The following is a 23777-nucleotide window of genomic DNA, read 5'->3' as shown; positions in this document are numbered from 1 at the left end:
GATTTCTCCAACACAGATGTTAGAATTTCTTCAAAAAATGGAAATAACGCTAATGGTCTCCTTCATCTAATAGCAATCATTTATCAAATATTTACGTGCATTTTTACATTTAATCCTCTTGATACATCTATAAGATAGATTCTATAATTATACCATTTTTTTAAAATTAGAGAGATACAGTTTATTTTTATTATGACAATTTTACAGGTAAAGGAACTGAGTCCCAGGGACAGTGTTTTCCACACCCACGTGGCCAGTACATTGCGTAATCTTACTTGCTCCTAGGAGTACTCAGACAGTAAGATATACAAAAGAGCCTTAGGTTCTTTGGGAAAGACATTAGGTAATTCCAGGAATTGTTTTTATTATCTTCTTGTAGTATTTCTGTATGATGCTTTGTCTTAACTAATTAATCAGTGAAAACACTGGTTAACTGGCACTTAAGTGGTCAGAACTCACAATTGCTTTTTTTAAGGATAAAATTTGACTCTATACTGTAACAGATCTTTTTCAGTTGCTTCTAAAACGTCTCGTTAATCTTTATTTTTCAGATAGGGTTTCTCACAGATGCTTGGAGCTTTCCCTTTTCTGTGTATAGGAAAAACTAAGATTTTCTTTGTCTTTATAGGTTTTCGTTGCTAGATAAAATCATCAGAGGCAGCCTGAAATAAAATTTTATGACTCTTGGAAAAGGCTCTGACATGGCCTCAGATGGAAGGGTTATTTGAGTAAAGGTGTGAAATGAGTAAGGAATCCAGAAAGTGAGACATAATGGTTCTCTTAAGGCAGATACAGCATCTTATAGAAAGACCAGCAAGCGTGACACGTAACAGACACCCCTGAAATTGTTCTGTCAATGTCTAACCTTTGAGAGTCTGTTGTATAAGCGGCTGATGAGCAGACGCTCATTATTTTGACTTTATAGCCTCTGAACAGTCTGGCTAACTGGGGATTGACATGGAATTATCTTCATTTATGGTTATCTAAAACAAAGCTTGCAAGTGAGAGAAAATCTGAGACGTAAAATCGAAGTTGCAACGTCTAAACGTGAAACTCGAGGCAGTTGCAGGGAATGCTTGTCACATGCATGTCAACCAACGAGGACATGAAGGGAATCGTGCAAAGCCTGCAGACCTCCAGACACATGCCAAACACGAACTCAAGCTTGAGTGAGAAGCAGGAACTACGATAGCAGCAGTATACAGGAGTTTAGAACAACTCATTAAGACTACCGTACCTGAAAACAAGGGAATTTGTCCTTCCAAATCCTAAAACTAAGGACTCTGTGATCTCAATGCCCTCTAGTCTCATCAAAGGCACCAACTGCTTTAACAGAACTCCCACCGATGGGGTGCCTATGGCCTGAAACAAGTTGTTAAAAGTGAAAAAGAGGTAACATGATAACTGATGCTTCTTTTAATCAATGATTCCATTATAACAGTTTTAAAGTACTGAACCACATCCCAAGGCACTGCCATCATTTCAGGAAAAAAAAAAACACATAAATCTGAAAACAGCACAATGAATGCATTTTTTATCTGGGACACAAATTCTAAAGAATATTCGTATTATAATAGTCTTCTTTTTTAAAAAAATACTTAAATCTACAAAACCATCTTTAACAAGATAAGTTAATCAAGACATGGTTTAAAGGTGAACACTCGGTGAGGAGTGAGAGAAATGTGATATGTAGGACATGAAGCAAACCTCAGGGCGCTAATAAATATAAGTGACTCTACGACCTTAGGCAAGTTTCTTAACTTCCCTTTATTTTCAGTTCCCCACTTGTCAGGGAGGAATAATAAATTATTCACACAAACGCTCAATGGAATTTAGAAATGTGTAGGATGAAAATCTGATCCCATATATTCCAGATGGCAGGCACAGTGCAATTCACACTGTGAAATCTAGACAAACAAGCTAAAAAAAAACCTTACAGAATAATTCTTCTGAAGCATGTCATGTCACCTTGTTATCGTAGCTCACGGTACCATCAGGTGTAGTCGCCATTATTTCTGGAGTGGAAGCTCTTAAGTGTCCCGGGCTCATAATACTGGGTTTTGCGACTCCAAAACAAAGAATAAGGTAATTTCTCCACAATGTAACGTAGTTGTCTCCGCTGCCGGCAGTGCTGGTTTTCTTGGCGTTAATTGGGCTGCTAAAAATACAAAGTCAAAAACAAGAGTGAAACTAAGTTCCGGATTTTAGGTATCACTTATTAAATAAAGATCCTGGGAAGCGCTCCAACTGAGTTGAACAATTGTCTGTCAAGGACTGTCTGTCTGGACAGGGAATGTCTCTATGGGATGGAAAGCTGAATAGAACTCTTCACCAGTAAGGGGCTGAGACTCTGTACTCAGACAATCATAATGATTATTAAGGGAGGGAAAAAAATTAGCTCTAGACAAGAACTTTTAACCTGTATTTACTCAATGTGAAGACTTCTGTAGTAAGATGGTCAGAAACTAGAGAATTATATCCCGACCTCATATATAAAACGAAAATGTAAGAGGGCAAATGGTGAAACAAACAAAACAGAGGGAAGCGTAGGGGTCCCTTACTTCGGGTCCACCAGAGGCATCACGGACTGCAGCCGCGTGAAGGCGTAAGGCCAGGCGTAGCTGAGGGCAGTGGGGCAGTGCTTGGGCAAGTTCTCCTGCCGGAGAAAGCTGCAGAGGCAGAGGACCCAGGGGTCTCTGACAGACTGAGCGAAAATCCAGACGTGGGACGGGCTCTTCACATCGTAATGGCTGTTGACCAGGACGGCGTTCCACTCCACCAGCCACTGCAGGTCCACGCTGTGGGTCAGGGGTAAGGTCGCCTGCAGGTGCGAGAAGCAGGCGATGAGTCGGTGCTGAACGGCAAGCTCCACGTACTCGTCCTGCCTCAGCCCAACGTCCCTTCCTCCATGATGCTTTTCCCGTCCACCTCTGCAATGGGTCCAGCTCGGAACCTGAAGCACCCTTCCCACACCTCCCACGCCGGACCTGGGTTTGCGGTCACGGCCATTCCTATGGGAGACTGCAGGCAGCGGAAGTGCGGAGTTTAAGGGCAGGGGTCCATGTTGCAGAGCCCCACACACGAGTACCCAGGAGCTGCCCACTAAATACTTGTCGAACAAATATACAACATGAGCTAATTTGAACTTGACCGTGGATTTGCCAACTTAAAATTCTGAAAAGTTATTAATCTCTGAGATGCATAAGTGTGTTATTATCCCTGTAATTAGTTTTTTTTTTTTTAAAGCCATGATCTTGTTTACCTTTACTTGGACCGAAATACATTCTCCCTGGCTTAGGGAGATGGCTAAGTGCAATCTCTTTTATGAAGGGTATTTTATTAAAGATTTTTGAGGTAAGATACCTACTTATTCTCGTCCTATGATATCAAGCTAAAATAATACATTCTAAAACCTTTGGAAAGATATCTATATCCACATTGAATCTATATTATATAGAGAGATATATTTATATATTGATACCACATAATGTCTTATATTTCATTCTCTTTTAAGTCCAGAGTAGTATCAAAGCTGAGGGAAGACCAAGTTTCAAATAATCTAGCTGTTGTACGTGGAGAGAAAATTGCCATTATGTTTGTCAGGCATTTAAAGTGACCCATTTTATCTGCTGGGTCTCTGAGCTCCCATGCGCCAGAGTGCTGCACCTGTGGCCTCCATGGTTAATGGGCTGAAGAGGCGCAGCTTCAGCTTCAGAGCCAGAGACTTAAGGCTCCAACACTGGCTCTGCCCAAAGCCCCTGACCTGGGAACATTTCTGAACACCCCGGAGTCTCTGTCTGCTTAATTTATGACTTGGAAATTATAATGCTGATCGCACTTAATCTTTAAGTGGATGACGTGAGATAAGGGATGTCAAAACCTGGCACAGAGCAGGCGCTACTTCCCCCCACGCCTCTTCTCCCCCTCAGTGCATCTTCCTACGTGCAGTACTCTGCTGATCTGGTTACCCAGGCTCCAGATTCAGACTCTGATAAACACAGAACAAAATCACAGGAACAGAACAAAAGCTGCAGGGAAACAAGATATGTATATAAAACAATTACGCCTGACTCTTCCATTCAGTGTCAAAACAATCTGAATTTCTAAAAGAGGTAGAGGTATTCCCTATCACTGTTAAGGTCTGCACTACTTGGCTAACAGTTTTAGTAATTATCATTAATATTCCAACCATAAGCAAGAACAGGGTTGCTAAAAATAGGGATCTGTCTTCACTCTCGGTTAGAAAAGGTCATTAAAAAGCTCACAGGTGCCTTTAGGTTTTATATTTATTTATAGCTCTTTGTCAAATATGTTTATATTCATTTATAGTTATTTGATCAGAATATACAAGGCACATCAGCCTGCCTCTCTTCAGCTATTTAGCGAAAATCAATCCAAGTCCCATTACTCTGTTTTACTAATTAAAAAAAAAAATCAGGTAATTAAAATCGGTTTCAATGTTCCTTCTACTTCATCAGAAATTGAAAGCTGCCAATATGCTCTTTAAAGCAAAGAATGTATTTGTGTAGCAGATAAACCTCTACGAGATTCAGAGTCCAGAGAGGGTCAAGTCCAGGCCCTGAGACTCTGTGTGACTCAGCCCTGCCCCTTAATGTTTTTGAGTTTCAATACCTATGAGGGTCAAAATAGATAATAAATGTGAAAGTACCTTGTAAACTGTAAAACAACACACAAATACAGGTTATATAGCATTAAGTGTAATAAATAAAGCAAATTAATTTTCTGAAAGAATCCTGAGCAATTCTTGAAATTGCAATTTGCAAAACTTTATCTATCTTCCTCAGACTCAAATTTTGATTTAAATTTATCTGAAGGTGTCCTGAGCTAGTATTTGAAAAGCTAGTCTTGTTTCCCTAAGTACTTTTGTTCTGGTTTATTAACCTGACATAAAATCCCAGAATTCTTCCGTATCATTTTTCTTTGTGTCTCTTTTCCAGCCAGGCCCAGAGCTTATACTTAAGAACTATCAGCAATCAGGATCAAACATGTACTTACCGAATCCGAAGCTGCTACGTGAATAAAACTTTCGAGAATGGAAGAACTTAGCTGATCCATGACATCAATCATAGGCCTGTCATCATCCTGTACATAAAGGAGACGATTATACTCCATGGGAAAATGAATCCTTCCACCCTCTCCACCGCCTTTGTCCAGCATGTGAAGCATAACAGCTTGCAAGGTAGTGATAAGGGTTTTCTCACAGAAAAGTGAGTGCCACGGTGGTGAAAGGTAGTGGGTAAAACTCTCTCTAATTCTCAGTTTAGTCTTACAAGTTTCAGTGGAAGATAATTAGAGCTCCAATTTGACATTGTACTGAAAAGACACGTACCTGAATTTCAAAAACTCATGCACATACACTTATTTAGACTGGAATCTAAATCTCAGCGTCACACATTATTCACTAAAGTGTTCATGTTGTCATTAATTTTAAAAAATGGAAAAGCCATGAAAATGCTACTTACTTAAGTCACTGATCTGCTAAAATAACTGGTAAATTGTTGACTGTGATTGCATTTCAGTCCCAAAGAAACTGCACAGGAGACTGACCACACACTCTCTGTAGTATCTATGTTGTGCACAGCTATTTGGTAAAAGAAGCAAATTGGAAAAAAGCACAGGAGAGAGTATCTTACAGGAAATTCTCCTACATGATAGTGCGTATATACATGAACATGTGTGTTTGCCATCCTTTATCACAGAAAGGCTCAGAAATATGAAATTATTTACTTAGCAGCCTTATAGGAAAGCTTCGGAATGTCCTTATTCATGTACGAATGAGAATGGTTTCAAAAAGGTTGCAGCTGAAAAGAACCCAAACAACAAAAAAGCAAGCTTGTAGATACAGAGACCGGATTGGTTGGTTCCCAGAGGCAGGGGGGAGGGGTGGCGAAATGGGTAAAGGAATCAAAAGGTATAAACTTCCAGGTATAAAATAAATACGTCATGCAGATGTAATGCACAGCATGGCGACTAGAGTGAACAAGACTGTATCGCATATTTGAAAGCTGCTAAGAGAGTAGATCTTAAAAGCTCTCATCACAAGAAAAAAAATCCTGTAGCTGTGAATGGTGACGGATATTAACTACTTATTGTGGTGAACATTTCACAATATGTACAACTATGGAATCATTATATTGTACACTTGAGACTAATAATGTTGTATGTCAATTATACCTCAATAAAAAAAATTACACACACAAAAAAGCTGTGGCTGGTCAAAGAAAGCACCGTATGAGAAATATTCTTAACACAGTCTGCTGGAATAGCAGTTAAGAACCTGGGCTGAAGAGGCATGTATATCTGGTTTTCAATTCTAGCTCTACCACATCCTAGTTGTTGATTTTGGGTAAGGCATTTAATCCCCCTAAACCTCAGTCTCAAAATCTGCACTATGGGGAAAATAACAGTACCAATTCTTAAGTTATTGTGAGGGTTCAGTGAGATAATATGTATAAAGCACAGCTCACTGCCTGACACATACATGGTAATTATTATTATCGTTATTATCATAATTAGAGACTTAATGGAGGCTTATCAAAATACAGCAAGTCCTAGAGATCCATTTACCAGATCCCAGAGATGTCCTAAGATACATCAGAAAGCTTGCTGCAGAACTGTGAACAGAAAGGATTGGGATACATTCGAAAATATTTTGTGAAGACACTGATCATTTTAAGGATCATGAAACCAAGATTAGTGACTTAAAACAAGAAAACAGAAAGTAGAATTTTTCTAAAGAAGCATGGCACATAAAAAGCTGGTCCTTCTTTCATCAACTTGTGGATAGAGTTTGGCCACCTGTGCCGACAGGCAATGAAACTTAACGTCTAAACAAGGGTGTAGAGCCCTTGACTGAGTGCAGGAGAATAACTGGAGTCAATCATGGTTATTAGTCAGCTTACTTCTCCCATCAAGTGGACATATTTTCTTGTGATGCCATTTTTCTACCACTGTTGAGATTAAACAATTTTCAGTAAGCCAGACTGTTTGCTACCTTGCTCATTTTAAATGGGATGCATGGTTTTCTCAAGTTCATTCTCTAATATAAATGTAATATCTTCTTAATTCTATGTACGTTGAACATTATGAAAGAAAATGATCTATAACTGAAGCTTAAGATTCACTTCTTCACAAAGCACCACCTCTTAAGAGAATCAGGAATGGTCTATTCTCGTGCCCTCAGAATATATGACTTAGCTCTTGTAGGTCAAGAGTACGATTTCATAATTAAAAACCTACCCTGAATCAAAAATTATTTGTTGACATCATGGGACATGAAAGTACATAAAATGGTAAGGCATTCTTTACAGTTTTTAACCTAAACTTTGAAACTGTTGAAAGATATGAATTGGAAAATTCAGAAAAATAATCCATACCTCAGGCTGACCCAGGGCGATGAATAAAGCTCGAATTTCCTTGAGTATTAAAACAGACAGTTTGCGTGTGGCCACCTGGAAACTGCAGAGTAAAACCAGAGCAAAGCCTTCCACGGCATGGAGCACACTGCAGTGGGGACCTCGCTCCGAATGGATTCGGTGGCTGGAGCCATTGGCAATGAGCTATTGTGCAATAAGAACAACATTCTATGTTCAGAAAAACAACAGTGGAAGAAGCAGCCACTCTTCTATGTACATCTTCTGGCACGTTTGACCTTGTAATACTAAAATAAATTATACCGGTTTAGAACCAGACATGCCTATGAATTCATTATTATTCATGAAATATCATAGATCCCTTTTTATTTTCAGACCAACTGTCACTTTGGAATACCATCAGCCCTCTGTTACCTCTGATAAGGAATAACTTTTCAAAGGTTATTAGCAGGAATAAAACCAAAACCGCTTCCATCCATACCACTTGAGATGACACTGTATATTTAATTAAAGTGTCTTAATTTGGCTTTACTTAAATTCTCTATAGAGAATTCTCTATTTTAAATTCTCTATTTTAGTTACCACTAAATTGAATTTTCAAGCATTGATTTTCTAATCAGACTTCTTTTCATGTTAGATTTTAATCTGGGTTTTGCATGTTAATGAGATGGGTTCTGAAAGTTCCCAAACCAAGTGAGTCTCAAACAAAAGCAAGGCAGACAACAGGGCAGATTCTACCTCCATTTCAGTCTCCCTTTTTCAAGCATAGGTAATCCTTGTTTTCCTCCCTGTCATCTTTTGGCAAGTGTAGGACACAAGGCAGGAGTAATGCCCTGAAGCTCATCTCTGAGGTCAGCCCATCTGGGATCCTAAACGCTATCATACTTCCCAAGCCTCGATGCTCCTCAGACCCTCAGCCAAACTCTTCTCCAGCCAGACCCCTTCTCTGTCTGCTCACTGCCAACACCAAGTCACACAGCCCTGGTTTTCATTTGACAACACTCCTCCTCAACCTGCTCTTCAAAATGGTATCATTAATTTTTACCATTTCAGGACTGAGGCAGGAAAGAATAAAGAAGCCACAAGACTACTTTCTTCTCTGGATATTGGAGAAAGCGACCACTTTGTTGTTGACTAGGGGGAAAAAACGGGTGGGCAGCTAACTTTCATATATCCATATCTAACTCTATATCCATATTCATATCTATATCCATATCTGCTCTAGTCATATCCAGATCTAGATCCATATCCATATTCATATCCAGATCTAAATACAAATCCATATTCATATCCAAATCTAGATACACATCCATATCCAGCTCTAGATCCATATCCACTTCCAGCTTTATATCCACATCCATATCTAGATCCATATTCATACCCAGCTCTATATCTCTTCCCTATGGTCACTTGCTCTTACAAACAGATTTATAATCATAATTCTCTGAAAAAAACATCATTTTCTACTCCGTAAATGGCCTTGCTCATGTTAATAAATCTAACCTGCTGTGGCATACGATGCCCTGAATTTCCTGGCCACAATTTAAGCAGATGGAAAAACTTAGGGCCATCACTAGGGAGAAAGTTCCTAGGTAGCTGAAAGTAAGAACCACAAGGTTCTCTGGGCTGCAACTTATTTATATATGTGCGACATAAAGAATACAAATTAGTGGGCAAAGGGTGAAAATCACCTCTGAATTTCTGATTTTGTTGGCTTGTTCGTAGACTTTTCCTTGAGTTTGTATGACCAGTTTCCACTGGGTAAGGAGCTGGAGCAGTAACTTGAGGGATGAATCAAGGAGTGTGTGATGCATGTCATTCACTTCCCGGAGCAGGAAGTTGGTAAAACCAAATAGGACATCTTCCCTCCAGTCTGAGAAGTCAACAAGTAAACCCTGAAGAGAATTTTGTGCAATATGTCGCAGTTCATCGTCCATGTGAATAGAGAGCCTGTGAGATGAATAAAGACAATGAAGTCATTTACTTTATCAGTTTTTCTTCTATATCTGTAAAGGAACATATATAAGGCCAGAGCCTTTTACTGTATCTGAAAAATGGGTCACTCTCCCCTAATATATTATGATAATTTTCACTCAGCTCCCCTAATGTTAACATCTTATATAACCATGGTACGTGATCAAAACTGAGAAGTTAACATTGGTACAGTGCTATTAACTAAAATACAGATTTTATTCAGATTTCACCAGTTTTCCATCAATGTCCTTTCTGTTTCGGAATGCAATCCGAGATACCATGTTGCACTTAGCCGTACATGAATTCTTTTTAATACATTACTGACTACAGAATAAATTAGTATCAAACCTTACCACTTTTAAGGATGGTCCTGGAGAAACTAAGGGACTCATCCAGAAGTTCAGTGAAAATGAGTAATTAAAAGTTAGGCCAGTTGTCCTCAATTGGTTTGGCCCCCATGAAGGGAATTTTGGTAACGTCTACAAACATTATTGGTTGTCACAACTTGGAGTGTGCTCCTGGTATCTATGTAGTAGGTAGAAGCCAGGGATGCTGTTAAACATCCTACAATGCACATGACAACTCCTATGACAAAGAATTATCTGACCTAAAATGCTGACAGTGGCAAAGTTGGGAAATCCTGAGTTTGTCAACTGAAATAATATCAGTGTATTTGTGGTTTAAGCCAGAACATCATCATAATATTATTAAATAAATCTCAACATTGGCATGGAGCGTTATAGTTAATATCATGCTTTATAGATTCATTCATTCACTTATTTAATAAACAAATGTTTTTGAGGTCCTCCTAAGATTCAGGCCCTCCTAAGATTCAGCCCTTAGGATATGGAGTACGGTACGGCTGTGTTTACTGGGTAGGGTGTTAGCAAGAGCAAGGTATGAGACAGTCCCAGAGAGAGAACAGGAGTGGCTTGCTGGAGGGTCTGTGGGCCACCCAAGGAGGCAACACAGCAGGAAGAGGTTGAGTGTGAGTGTTCTGGGATCAGAATGCCTGATCACTGCCTTGTCTCTGTCATGCATTAGCTATGTGACCTCATGCCAGTTACTTAACCTCTCTAAGCCTCAGAGCCTCATTTGGAACATGGGGATCATAGTTGTACTTGTATCTCATAAACCTGTTGTGAGGTTCATTGAGATGATCTATGAACAGTGCTTAGTACCACACAGAGCATGCAGTAAGCACTCAGTACAGGTTACCTCTTACTATGAGAAGAAAATGAACTGTATTCAGAAAGTTACAGGGGAAGTAACATGATTAGATTCACATCTGAGAAAAGAAAGTTAGGCAGGAATATGCAGGATGCCTTGGAGGAGTCACAAGACTGAGGGCAGAGACCGGCTGGGAGGTCATTGCAGTGACTCAGGCACCAAGTGGCGGGGGCCTGACCCAAGGCAGAGAAGTAGTAAGGAAGGGAGAGATGGAGAGCAAAGATACCCAGGAGATAGAATTTCCAGGACTCAGCAGCCTGGAATTGTTCCGTGTCAAAGAAGAAGCTGGCCAAGTCAACAGGGGCCCCCATTAAACAGGACATAATATCTTCAACCAACAGAAAAAGAAACTGTGAACCGGAGCGGTTAAGGAATTTCCTCAAAGTCCAGGATTCCAACCCAGGACTTCTCATCTTTAATCCAAAGTTTTCTCCATAAAACAGGTCTGATACAGTTACATATTTTTGAATAGATAGTATTTCAAAAACTCGATACTGAATACCCTTCTTATTCTCTAGGGTATAAAGTACACTATTTGGTCCAAATTTGACAATATAAACCAGACAAAGGCTCATTAATGAGCAGATATATACCAAGTCAGGGAAGATATATTTTCTGTTCCAAAAGCAAGTTAAGCTCTACAAAACTGCTGAGAAGGAAGAGCTGAGCTAATTCTTCAGGGCAGACTTGCTATTAAATCTATAGTTATTAAGTAGGTCATAGTTGCTGAAATAACACACAGAGGTCTTTAACCTGGGCTTCTAGTTAAGGACTAAGGCAGGAATTTACAAATTTTCTTTGTATTTTAATCAGCAGCTCCATTTTTTTCCAAAAAATTTTATGTAGAACTCTAGTATATAGTACAACCGAGTTGTGGGACTTCCCTGGTGGCACAGTAGTTGAGAATCCGCCTGCCAATGCAGGGGACAGGGGTTTGAGCCCTGGTCCTGGAAGATCCCACATGCTGCGGAGCAACTGAGCCTGTGCGCCTAGAGCCTGTGCTCCACAACAAGAGAAGCCACTGCAATTAGAAGCCCGCACACTGCAACAAAGAGTAGCCCCTGCTTGCCGCAACTAGAGAAAGCCTGCCCGCAGCAACAAAGACCCAATGCAGCCATAAATAAATAAATAAATTTATTTATTTATTAAAAAGAAAAAAACGAGTTGTTCTGGTTGAAGCTGGGTAAGGGACCTGAAGCCCCCCATGTGAGAGGAAACATTCCTTCAATCTACAAGCAGCTTCCAGTCACCTTTGCAGCCCATGGTTTGAAAACACTAATCTATGGAAAACACTTGAGGTCATGTTTCCATCTTAAGTTTATTGTTCCAATTTATTACATTTATACCTGTCTATAGTCCTGAATGTCTTAGAGAATAAGCTTCTGCAGATGATGAACCACCTTTTAAAGACAGAAACAAGAGGCACTCAGCAAATGTTAACTGATGGTAATGATATTGTTCATTGTTACGGGTTGTGTCTCCTCCCAAATTCACATGTTGAAATCCAAACACTCAGCACCTGAGAATATTACATTATTTGGATATAAGGTCACTGCAGATGGAATTAGCTAAATTAGGATGAGGTCATGCTGGAGTAGGGTAAAATCCACATGGCTGGTGTCCTTTTAAGAAGGGGAGATTTGGAGACAGACATACACAGGGAGAACACCATGTAAAGATAAAGGCAGAGATCAGGGTGATGCTTCTATGAACCAAGGAAGGCCAAACTATGCCAGAAACCCCCAGAAGCTAGGAGAGAGGCCTAAAATAGATTCTCTCTCACAGCCTCAGAAGGAAGCAACCCTGATGACTTCTAGCCTGTGGAACTGTGAGACAATAAATTTGATCTTGGACTTCTAGCCTGGACTTCTAGCCTGTGGAACTGTGAGGCAATAAATTTCTGTATTTTAAGCCACCCAGTTTGCGCTATTTATTACACACATGAAACTAGGCAAGCACATATCTTTAGGGTCAAAAGTCAAAATAAAAACCATGCCATGGTCCATTTAGATGAAGCTTTTAAAGAAGGGCCAATACTTTCAGATTTCCAATGAGATGAATTCTACTCTTCGTCTAACTTTGGCATCATTCGCAATTTGCAATCTGGAAGCTGCCTTAACTTTAAACCAACAGTGCAGGATCATTTTAAGGACTCTGAGACCCCGAGGTGGTGCAGCTCTTGCTATTTTTGGTGACCGCTCCTTTTGAAATCATGGTGTTCACACGCCTCACCAGTGAGAACACTCAAAAATATTCCTGGAGTACGAAGAGACAGGACCGGGGAGGGGAGGGAGCTTTGGGAATAAAAGGCCCAGTTGATAATAAACGTGGAATATTTGTGGAAGAAAAAGGTCCAGTGTCACAGAACTGAGATGGAATGAAAATGACGTATCAAGGCAAGTCTGGGTGGCAACAGGCGAGGGAGAGGGAGAAGTAGAAGAAGTTGCGAGAAGAGCCAGAGCCGCGCCCCTGTGTCATTCCTTGGAGAGTAAGTAGGGAGCTGCCTATCAGATACAGCCGCCGTTTCTTCCACCCAGGTCTTCCTCATTTTTACTTTTGTTAGATTTTAACCAGATAATCACAGATCACCTTGTGAAGCGCATGGGATTTAATATTATAAAACAGAAAACAGGAAGAAAAAATTTTAGTTAACGAAAAAGGAAAAGAAGATTCAGTTAAAGGAGAAAGATGCTCAGCCATCCTGAGGATGCAGGACGTGCAGGGAAGCTGCATGATGCTGGCCGACCTGTTTACAGTCTCACGACGCCTGCTGGTCCAGCGAGCAAGGAGTGGCTGAGGAGAGGACATCCCCCAAACTCCTGCAGGGTCATCCCATTGAGACGCCAGAAAAGAAAGGACAGGTTCTTGCCTGTGAACAACTATGAGGACAATAAACAACAGTCCCGTGAGAGTCTGGTGGCAGCAATTGAAAGAGAAGAGAGACATTCAGAGAAGGCAGCTCAGGAAGTCTGACGAGGTTGGGGGACCCGAGGAAAAATTTCTAAGATGCTGATCTTAGGCCCACCAAGGGGGCCTGAAGGGACTCCACTGTGACACAGCAGTGAAGCATACCGAAAGAAACCGTTATTGCCAACATCAACTGCATCTGTCCTTCCCCAGCAGCTGGCATGAGGCGCGTGGACCAGCTTGGCCTGATTAACCAGGCGGCGACCTGCTGCATGAACCAGCAGGCCCGAGGCCCTGCTTGGAGTAATCTAGGAGGCGGATGCGGTGTGAGGGGCACTTACACTAAGTAAGGATGTGGGTAAAAGGGGGAAAACCCAGAACGTGAGCGAGGTCGCCTTCCTGGTTGGTCAGATCAGACAAACGACTGAACAGAAACACTTTCATAAAGGTGAGCTCAGGTTCAGATGGAATCAGCTCAGTCGCTTTGAAGAATGTTGTTGCCAGAGGTGCATGGAGGAAAAGGGAGTGACTTCAAATTCACAAACTATACCCAGAAGAAAAGATCCATTAGGAGGAACAGCCTCCTCTCAGCTCTGGCAGGACTGACACAAGGTTATCAGGCAGTGGAGAGGGACCTGCTGCTCCATAACGTCACCAAGGGCAGCAGAGGAAGAAATGGTTTAGAAGTGAAGGCCTGGACACAAAGGTTTCCAAAAGGAGGGACTTGCTGACCAGTGGACTCTTAACCTCTGGCATGTTCACCAGAAGGGGCAGAAACTTCTTCTCTAAGGTATTAAAGAATGAACTCCCGGGACTTCCCTGGTGGTCCAGTGGTTAAGTCTCCGTGCTCCTTGTGTCCACCTAGAGGGGTGGGAGGGAGACGCTAGAGGGAGGGGATATGGGAACACATGTATATGTATAACTGATTCACTTTGTTATACAGCAGAAACTAACACACCATTGTGAAGCAATTATACTCCAATAAAGACGTTAAAAAAAAAAAAAAAGACTCCATGCTTCCACTTTAGGGGGTGCGGGTTCAACCCTGGTCGGGGAACTAAGATCCCACATGCCGCGTGGTGTGGCCCCTCCCTAAAAAATAAATAAATAAAATAAAATGGGAACTTTATTTAAAAAAAAAAAGAATGAGCTCCCACCTATCTACAGGGCTTTGAATTGCATCTCAATTAAAATAAAGTAATAAGATTAAGTGGTTTATCGAGGCAATGTATGCAATTGAGTCTACAGTTCTCACCCAGCTACTCAAAACAGCTAGCCACCCTCCACTACACAGACAAAGCTGTGAAGACTGAATGATAAACAGTAAATGATAAATAGTTTCCAGATACCACTAAAGATCATGAAATTGTATATGCATTACCTCAGAAAGTTCCACAAGTTGTAAAGAAACACTGCACAAAATGTTTGCCATTTTGTATAAAACCAACGACATTTGTCACTTCTATTTGGCTTCTGGAAAATTCTGTACATTTGGGCAACCAACTTTACTCTTCTGAAGTTCAATCTCTTTGTCCGAAAATAGGAATGAATATGTACCCAGCTTTCCTAACATAAAGTATATGAAAGTGCATTGTACATCATGGATAATATGTTATTCATGTTTAAAGATGCCTAAAAATAATAACTAACATTTGCTGAGAGCTTACTGTGTTCTAGGCACGATGGTAAGTGATTTATATGCATTGTTTAATTCTCACAACCCTATTTCAGATTTTTGAAAGGAGGGCAAACATGGAACAGCAAACCCTTAGTGCATCTACAGTGCTGCAGAAAGGGACGGAGGACAGGAGCCTGTAGACTGTTGGGGGAAAAGGTCCTTCCTGTGGTCAAGGGTAGAGCAGGAAACACCTGGGAGGAGACAGAGGAAAATCATGGCGACTGCCAAGGAGAAAAGTGAGCTCCACCTTCTTTGTCTGTTTCGTTCTGTAAACCATTGTTATGGTAAACATACTAATACAAGTCTGAGATTAGAGCGTCTGGGGTGTTTAGCCAATACGTGAACAGGTGGGAAGGGAGCCTGGGGGCAGTTATGGGGGACATAACCTTGAAACTCCTGTCACCTACAAACTGGCACTTGCCATCTACCTCTACAAGGATTAAATCATGAGCCGCTGCAGCTGCTGAACTTCGACACCCCTTGAAAGGAGTTCAGGGTGGAGATCAGGAGTGAGGCGCTCTGTGCTCTGGGAAAAACTGGCAGAACGGGTCTTTAGATAATTAGATATTTTCAGGACAAGATTTTATGAGCCCAATGCTTGCATCTCCTTGTATCTAGAAAAGCACTAAAATCCTTCATGGTGACGTCTGCTTCTCGTGACTAGCAGAAACCTTCTGCAAAAAATATGTGCTTGATTGCACGTACTCCCCCTCCACCAAAATCACATATATCCTGAGCATCCCCCCACCTCTTTGGAGCAGTTTCTCAGAGCTATCTGAAATGCCGTCTCCCGGGCTATAGTCCTCATTTTGCCCCAAATAAAACTTAACTCACAACTCTCACGTTTTGCATTTTTTTTCAGTCGACCCTCCTTATTCGGGGAACCGAGCTGTGAGGGGCAGGTGAGACTGCGTGGCATTTGGTCTTATTTTGCCAAGTATGAAGAAAACCAAGATTTTCTCCAGTAAAAAAAAGCACCATGGATGCAACCAGGAAGTGTCTGAAATAAAAGGTCTCACACCTCTCTGACTAGACTGTGTCAGGAGTCAAATGAATCCAAATGTGACTGGACTACTGGGGGACAAAGCGACTAAAGACTTGAAACCCACATTTACTGCTCTTCAATTTCTTCACTTCTGTCCTCTGACCCTCTTGAGATCTAGAAGGGGCTCATTTTCTCATAGGGTAATGGACCCAGCGTGAGGGCCAGCTCTCCAACTTATCCTTCCCCTGAGGAGAACGGCCTCTGGCTTCTTTTGAAGCGTATGAAAAAGGCCTCTTCACAGGCTTCCCATATAAGTCCCGTCATTTTCTTGACTTTGCCCTAAGACTTGAACTCTCAAGTATATTTATTTTTTCCTTCCCCTCATAAAAACAGTACCCATGGCTTTGGGCTTTGTAAGAATGTACATAATAATAAACACGAGGCACTATAAATAGCACTATAAAAAGCACTGCCATTCCAACCGTGTCTCACAGAATTCCCTCCTGACGTGCCTGGCACCGCGGCTGCAGATCCAGGCGTCACTGGATGAGGCTACCAAGGTGATTTCAGAGGTACGAGTCTCCCACACAGATTTACAGCAAAACAGCATTAGAGAAGGTACCAGAAGGCTGCATGACATTTAAAACACTTAGCATTTCAAAGGGCTTAGTTATATAATCATCACCAATTAGGACTTCAATGAAAGAAGTGAACTTTCCTTTTACTTCAGCTTAACTGAGAACTGTCTTTTCCCTGCGGACACATTTCCTCTCCGATTAACCAAAGTGCCATGTCATTTTGCCCTTTCAACAGTCTTATGAGATAGGCAGCATTATTCCAATTCTACCGAGGAAAAAAAGACAGGGGGTTAAATATTGGGTTGGCCAAAAAGTTCGTTCGGGCTTTTCTGTACCATCTGGTGGAAAAACCCGAACAAACTTTGTGGCCAACCCAATAATTTGTCAGCATCACATGGCTAGGAAAATGGCAAAGCAGGGAAGCAAAATTCAGGACTTCCAAAGGAGTCAGTATTATTCCCATCTGGGGGGCGCCTCCTGCACATCTCTCAGATGGCGGCCCCTCATCCTCTGGCCCCTTGTTCCTCAATGCCCCTGCAGCCCTTTCACTCAGCGCCCCTCCTCTGTGCAAATACTTGTCTCCTAGGCACACCACCCTCCCCACTGTTGTCCATGGCCAATGTACAGGCTGCTCCTGTACATTTCTGGGTAATTCGGGCCCTTGTCTCACAGCTTTTCTTTATCTTCAGCACTTCCCCATCATCCCGGGAGACCCCACAGCAGCGTGGATGGCCCTTTATAGTATCTTGATTTCTTTGTTCCTCAGCTCCCCGACCCCCAAATCCCCAAGTCTGTTATTCACTAGGAATCCACCTTTTGCTCCTCCTTAAATCTTGTTCCACCCCCAGAACTGGAAGCCCCTTTGTGATCCAGGCTTGTTCCTCCCTCTTTCCCCACTGCTCCCCTACTTCGGATAAGATGATCTAGGCTCACATTCTGGTTGCTAGGCTTCAGCAAAAGCCTAGACTGTAGTTTGTTTTAAGTTCATATTCTTCTTCAAATGCATCCTACACATGGAATGGAAGAAAGAAGAACCCATGGCCTGGAGACGGCTGACTGTAGCAAAGAACCGGTTATAGGTCACAGGTGATAGAAGTCAGCTAGAAGGGTAGGCGGCTGTGGCCAGAGAACACCAAAGCTCGACACCATGGTTATCAGAACAATGGCTCTTCAGTAAACCTCAGGAGCCAGCACCATCCTGAGCTAGTGTGACCAGAAGAGGGAAGGGAGTGGCTTTGTCCACACTTGGAGTGAAGAGAATGGGGAAGGACAGCAGGCTATGGAAGCTATTAACTGAGAGCAGGAAGTGATCAACCATGGGATTTGGTCCCCTCTGCACAGGAGTCCAAACGGCTGTGCAGAGCAGAGAGCATGACGACCATGATCACCAGGACGCACTGCGCACCATGCGGACACTCAGAGCCGTGGGCAGGCCGCTGGGTGATCTGCAGTCACGGGGGACTGGGGCTTGGCCTACTTTTTGGATATTGATGGGAAGGGTGCTCTCTGAAGGCTAGAGGATGTGGGTAAAAGATTATGTATAAAGCATCTTTCATCCAATCAGCATCAATATATATATTTTTTTCTTGGGGTACACGGGCCTCTCACCACTGTGGCCTCTCCCGCTGCGGAGCACAGGCTCTGGACGCGCAGGCTCAGCGGCCATGGCTCACGGGCCCAGCTACTCCATGGCATGTGGGATCTTCCCGGACAGGGGCACGAACCCGTGTCCCCTGTATTGGCAGGCGGACTCTCAACCACTGCGCCACCAGGGAAGCCCCAGCATCAATATTTGTTATCCTTCTCTGGCCTTTCCTCTATTCCACCATTATCAGATGAACCAGCAGAAATGACATTTTTTTATCATGTTATTCTCCTGCTTAGAAACTCCATTAGTCCAAATGCCTCAGTTAATAGTAAAGATTCATTAAATATCTACCTCTAAAGTCTTATTTCTATTTATTTTTATCATTGGGTTTTCTAAAATCCTTTTTCTTTCTTTTTTTTCCAAATCAAGGATGACTTGTCTTCCTCCTCATTCCATTTCCTCCAAGGACCCTGTTTCTAATGATTTTGCCTTCTAAATGCACTTAGATAATAAGTCACTTTTGATTCTTAAATTAAAGACATGCATAACTGTCAGCTAGAACTTCAGATCAGCATGAGAAAAATCAAGCTTATTTAACTACAATAATATCATTTCATTCAAAGCAAAGCAAGTTAACTTTGGGTTTTAGTTGGACTGTGCATTCTTACGGAGGATGGGGAGTGGGATAAATGTATGATCTATGGAAGTGAAGTACAAAAATTTGCTTAGGATCCCTGTTACCCACCTTCTTGCCTCCCTGGGGGCGTGCTGATCTCAGATTGGGAATCACATCCTGAATGAACTTTTTCCCATCCAGGCTCATCTCCTCATTTCCTGGTCCCACCTCTGTGCTTGTCCTCATGGCATTCCCTTTACATTTCTATATCCTATCTTTCCTTCAAAGGGCCATTCAAGTTCCACCATCTCCCAGGAGTCATCTGCTGACATCCCCAGTCCACAGTAATCCTTCTACCCTCTGATTTTATGTATCACATTTTTTTGGTGCCATTAATTTGCACAGTTTCAAGCCTTGGATTGCTAGTTACCTTATGTCCTTACGGATTTGCTTCTACATTGAATTTTAAACCCCATGAGCACAGGGAAAACAAAAAAAAAAGCCCCAAATCAAAACCATCTCTTTATTCCTCCTGGGAACTCCAAATAGTACCTAGAATTAGTAAATATCTGTCCATTTTTAATAATCATTCTATTTTTTGAGGAATCATGACAAAGGATTAAAATCAATTTTGATCAAATAATGCCCACTACAGCTCTCACCTACCTCGCCAGCAAGTCAATAAGTTCAAGTTTTGACATCCCATCAGGAAGCAGTCGAGGAATAGCAGCAACACAGGTCCTGAAAAGATCTATTTTTGGCTTTCTCTCACCCCTGGAATTTGAAGACAAAGTTTAAACGTAAGTCAAAGGTTATGAAAAAATTTTAAAAATTGGTCAAATATGTGAACAAAGACTAAAATCAATGCCTTCTGAATCACTGCCTGGTGATTGTTTCCTATTATTCTTAAAGGTTTATGCCTTTTATAGCTTGGCCAGTTCTAAGAGAACTTATGAAGATTTAAACACTAGTTAGAGGTATGTATCTGAAAAGAAAAATGCTGATAGCAATAGCATTCTATTGCTATCATATGTCTTGCCATTCAGCTGGGTTCCATGGGGGTTTGGTCCCTGTGGGCTGCATTTAAGGCACTGAATTCACTGAATTGCCCAGACACATTAGTATGTAAGAAATACATTGCAGCCATTACCACATTCAGCATTTAAAAATGGGATTTTAATGTATACAACTAATGGTGCCTTTAACAAGCATGACATCTGGAAGTTTCTCTCTCTGATGAGTTAGGCTTCTCCTCTCAAGAGTGCCCACCCCTGATTTTTTTTTAAATTATATGCTTCCAAAAATAAGTCTTTCATAATGTCAAGTAAAATCCTGAAATGTATATAATTGTGCACCCATTTCTGATTTTTAAAATTACTCTGATGGTCCTGACCTCTATGGAGATATCTTCTTTCTACTTTCTTGAGAGTATGAATGTTTTAAAGGTAATTAATACCTTCTATATCCTGTTGTAAAATCTGAAGGAAAAATATAAATTCAGTGACAAATTATTTCAATTTTTACTTATTTAAATAGGTAACTGATTCTTAACCACATATTTATCAATAACCTTTATGGAAAAACTAAACGACACATCAAATCTTTCAAATAACTTGTGATATAATATAATAGCATATTTAAATTTTGATGATTTAGTCCTCTGAGAATAAATATAAAATTGGTACCAAATTAACGCAATCATAGGACACAAACACAATAATGAAAATGCAAAGTAGCGTAGAAGTAATTCCTTCTTGGAACAGTAACTGTGTCAGAATAGAAATGTAACAGGCAGAATCCATGCTCTCTATAAACTAAAGACAATAATCAGACAGCAATTTTGCTCTGTGACATGACTTTTTAGCATGTATTTTTAAGTTTGTTAGGAATAAATACGAAACTTTTTTGTATTTTGTGAAAAACAAAACACATATATGTTAATTTCTAAAATACTCTGTTCTTCTGGGAAGTCGTAAGATTATTTTCTCTCCTTTTCCATAGTCCTTTTGCATGGGACGTACAAGGACTTCAGAGAGGACTTCACTGTACAGTGGTTTCCAATCAGCTGAAGGAAAGAGAAGTCTTCAAATGACATCCTCGATGGCTAGACAGAGTTAAAGCCTAGTGATCTGATTGTTCATGTGTGGTACAGAGTCTTTTAAATAGCTCTCCTAACATGCTCACCAGATGTTTTAAACAGCTGGGATTATTTTCATATCTGTTGGAAAACAGATGACCCTGCCTGGCTTGAAGTGTAAGGAAAATTCTGCCAGCTGATAGACTGGCAGACTTCCCAGCTGATAAAGCAAGCCTAGATTAGAAACTCTAATTGGTGCATGGTTTCCTTTTACTGCAGCCCGGTGCCTGGGATTTTAGAGGAAGCATCTGAGTCCCCCAAATAACATAATTTTTATTAACAGATATTATATAATTATTATTTACAGTCATTATATTATTATACTTACTGCTACTATTATTATTTACCAGCATAAAGCATAAAAGGGATGAGGACTGGAAACAGAGCAACACAGAATGCTTTATTTTCAAGTTCATACCCTAAGCAAGGCCTGGAAAAATGGTAGACCAGCCTCAAATATCAACTCCAATAACTATTTCCATTAGTGTGGTGTGGACCTCAACTCTCTTTTCCTAAATGCTTACATGATTCTCTAATGTTTATCTTTGTTTTTTCTTTCTGTTTTTAACATCTTTATTGGAGTATAATTGTTTTACAATGGTGTGTTAGCTTCTGCTTTATAACAAAGTGAATCAGCTATACATATACATATATTCTCATATCTCCTCCCTCTTATGTCTCCCTCCCACCCTCCCTATCCCACCCCTCTAGGTGGTCTTAAGCACGGAGCTGATCTCCCTGTCCTATGCAGATGCTTCTCACTAGCTATCTATTTTACATTTGGTAGTATATATAAATCCATGCCACTCTCACTTCATCCCAGCCTACCCTTCCCCCTCCCGGTGTCCTCAAATCCATTCTCTACATCTGCATCTTTATTCCTGTCCTGCCCCTAGGTTCTTCAGAACCATTTTTTTTTAGATTCCATGTATGTGTTAGCATATGGTACTTGTCTCTTTCTAACTTACTTCACTCTGTATGACAGTCTCTAGGTCCATCCACCTCTCTACAAAGAACTCAATTTCGTTTCTTTTTATGGCTGAGTAATATTCCATTGCATATATGTGCCACATCTTCTTTATCCATTCATCTGTTGGTGGACACTTAGATTGCTTCCATGTCCTGGTTATTGTAAATAGAGCTGCAATGAACATTGTGGTACATGACTCTTTTTGAATTATGGTTTTCTCAGGGTATATGCCCAATAGTGAGACTGCGGGGTCATATGGTAGTTCTATTTTTAGTCTTTTAAGGAAGCTCCATACTGTTCTCCATAGTGGCTGTATCAATTTACATTCCCACCAACAGTGCAAGAGGGTTCCCTTTTATCCACACCCTCTCCAGCATTTATTGTTTGTAGATTTTTTGATGATGGCCATTCTGACTGGTTTGAGGTGATACCTCATTGTAGTTTTGATTTGCATTTCTCTAATTATTAGTGATGTTGAGCATCCTTTTCATGTGTTTCTTGGCAATCTATATATCTTCTTTGGAGAAATGTCTGTTTAGGTCTTCTGCCCATTTTTGAACTGGGTTCTTTGTTTTTTTGATATTGAGCTGCCTGAGCTGCTTGTAAAGTTTGGAGATTAATCCTTTGTCAGTTGCTTCATTTGCAAATATTTTCTCCCATTCTGAGGGTTGTCTTTTCGTCTTGTTTATGGTTTCCTTTGCTGTGCAAAAGCTTTGAAGTTTCATTAGGTCCCATTTGTTTATTTTTATTTCCATTTCTCTAGGACGTGAGTCAAAAAGGATCTTGCTGTGATTTGTGTTATAGAGTGTTCTGCCTATGCTTTCCTCTAAGAGTTTTATAGTGTCTGGCCTTACATTTAGGTCTTTAATCCATTTTGCATTTATTTTTGTGTATGGTGTTAGGGAGTGTTCCAATTTCATTCTTTTAAATGTATCTGTCCAGTTTTCCCAGCACCGCTTACTGAAGAGGCTGTCTTTTCTCCACTGTATATTCTTGCCTCCTTTATCAAAGATAAGGTGACCATATATGCGTGGGTCTATCTCTGTGCTTTCTATCTTGTTCCATTGATCTATATTTCTGTTTTTGTGCCAGTACCATATTGTCTTGATTACTGTAGCTTTGTAGTACAGACTGAAATCCAGGAGCCTGATTCCTCCAGCTCCATTTTTCTTTCGCAAGATTACTTTGGCTATTCGGGGTCTTTTGTATTTCCATACAAATTGTGCAATTTTTTGTTCTACTTCTGTGAAAAATGCCATTGGTAGTTTGATAGGGATTGCAATGAATGTGTAGACTGCTTTGGGTAGTATAGGCATTTTCATAATGTTGATTCTTCCAAAATCCAAGAACATGGTATATCTCTCTATCTGTTTCTATCATCTTTAGTTTCTTTCATCAGTGTCTTATAGTTTTCTGCATGCAGGTCTTTTGTCTCCTTAGGTAGGTTTATTCCTAGGTATTTTATTCTTTTTGTTGCAATGGTAAATGAGAGTGTTTCCTTAATTTCTCTTTCAGATTTTTCGTCATTAGTGTATAGGAATGCAAGAGATTTCTGCGCATTAATTTTGTATCCTGCAACTTTACCAGATTCATTGATTAGCTCTAGTAGTTTTCTGGTGGCATCATTAGGATTCTCTGTGTATAGTATCATGTCATCTGCAAAAGTGACAGTTTTACCTCTTCTTTTCTGATTTGGAATCCTTTTATTTCTTTTTCTTCT

The 23777-nt window shown here is 40.7% G+C and overlaps 1 protein-coding gene across 1 annotated transcript in view; it reads right to left on the bottom strand.

The window, feature by feature from the left end:
• Positions 1–23777, bottom strand: part of FRY (FRY microtubule binding protein) — a 323927-nt gene that overhangs the window by 94580 nt on the left and 205570 nt on the right. Inside the window, exons 17-23 of the mRNA XM_060079899.1 lie at positions 19617–19724; positions 9086–9344; positions 7398–7580; positions 5017–5103; positions 2562–2821; positions 1969–2158; positions 1238–1362 (exon numbers count right to left, since the gene is read on the bottom strand). Of these exons, the coding sequence (XP_059935882.1) occupies positions 1238–1362; positions 1969–2158; positions 2562–2821; positions 5017–5103; positions 7398–7580; positions 9086–9344; positions 19617–19724 (1212 nt within the window). The remainder of the gene's footprint in view (positions 1–1237; positions 1363–1968; positions 2159–2561; positions 2822–5016; positions 5104–7397; positions 7581–9085; positions 9345–19616; positions 19725–23777) is intronic.

The sequence above is a fragment of the Mesoplodon densirostris genome, chromosome 17 (assembly GCF_025265405.1).
Source record: "Mesoplodon densirostris isolate mMesDen1 chromosome 17, mMesDen1 primary haplotype, whole genome shotgun sequence".
NCBI lineage: Eukaryota > Metazoa > Chordata > Mammalia > Artiodactyla > Ziphiidae > Mesoplodon > Mesoplodon densirostris.
Note: the sequence above shows the minus strand (reverse complement) of the source record. Positions and strands in the feature narration are given on the sequence as shown.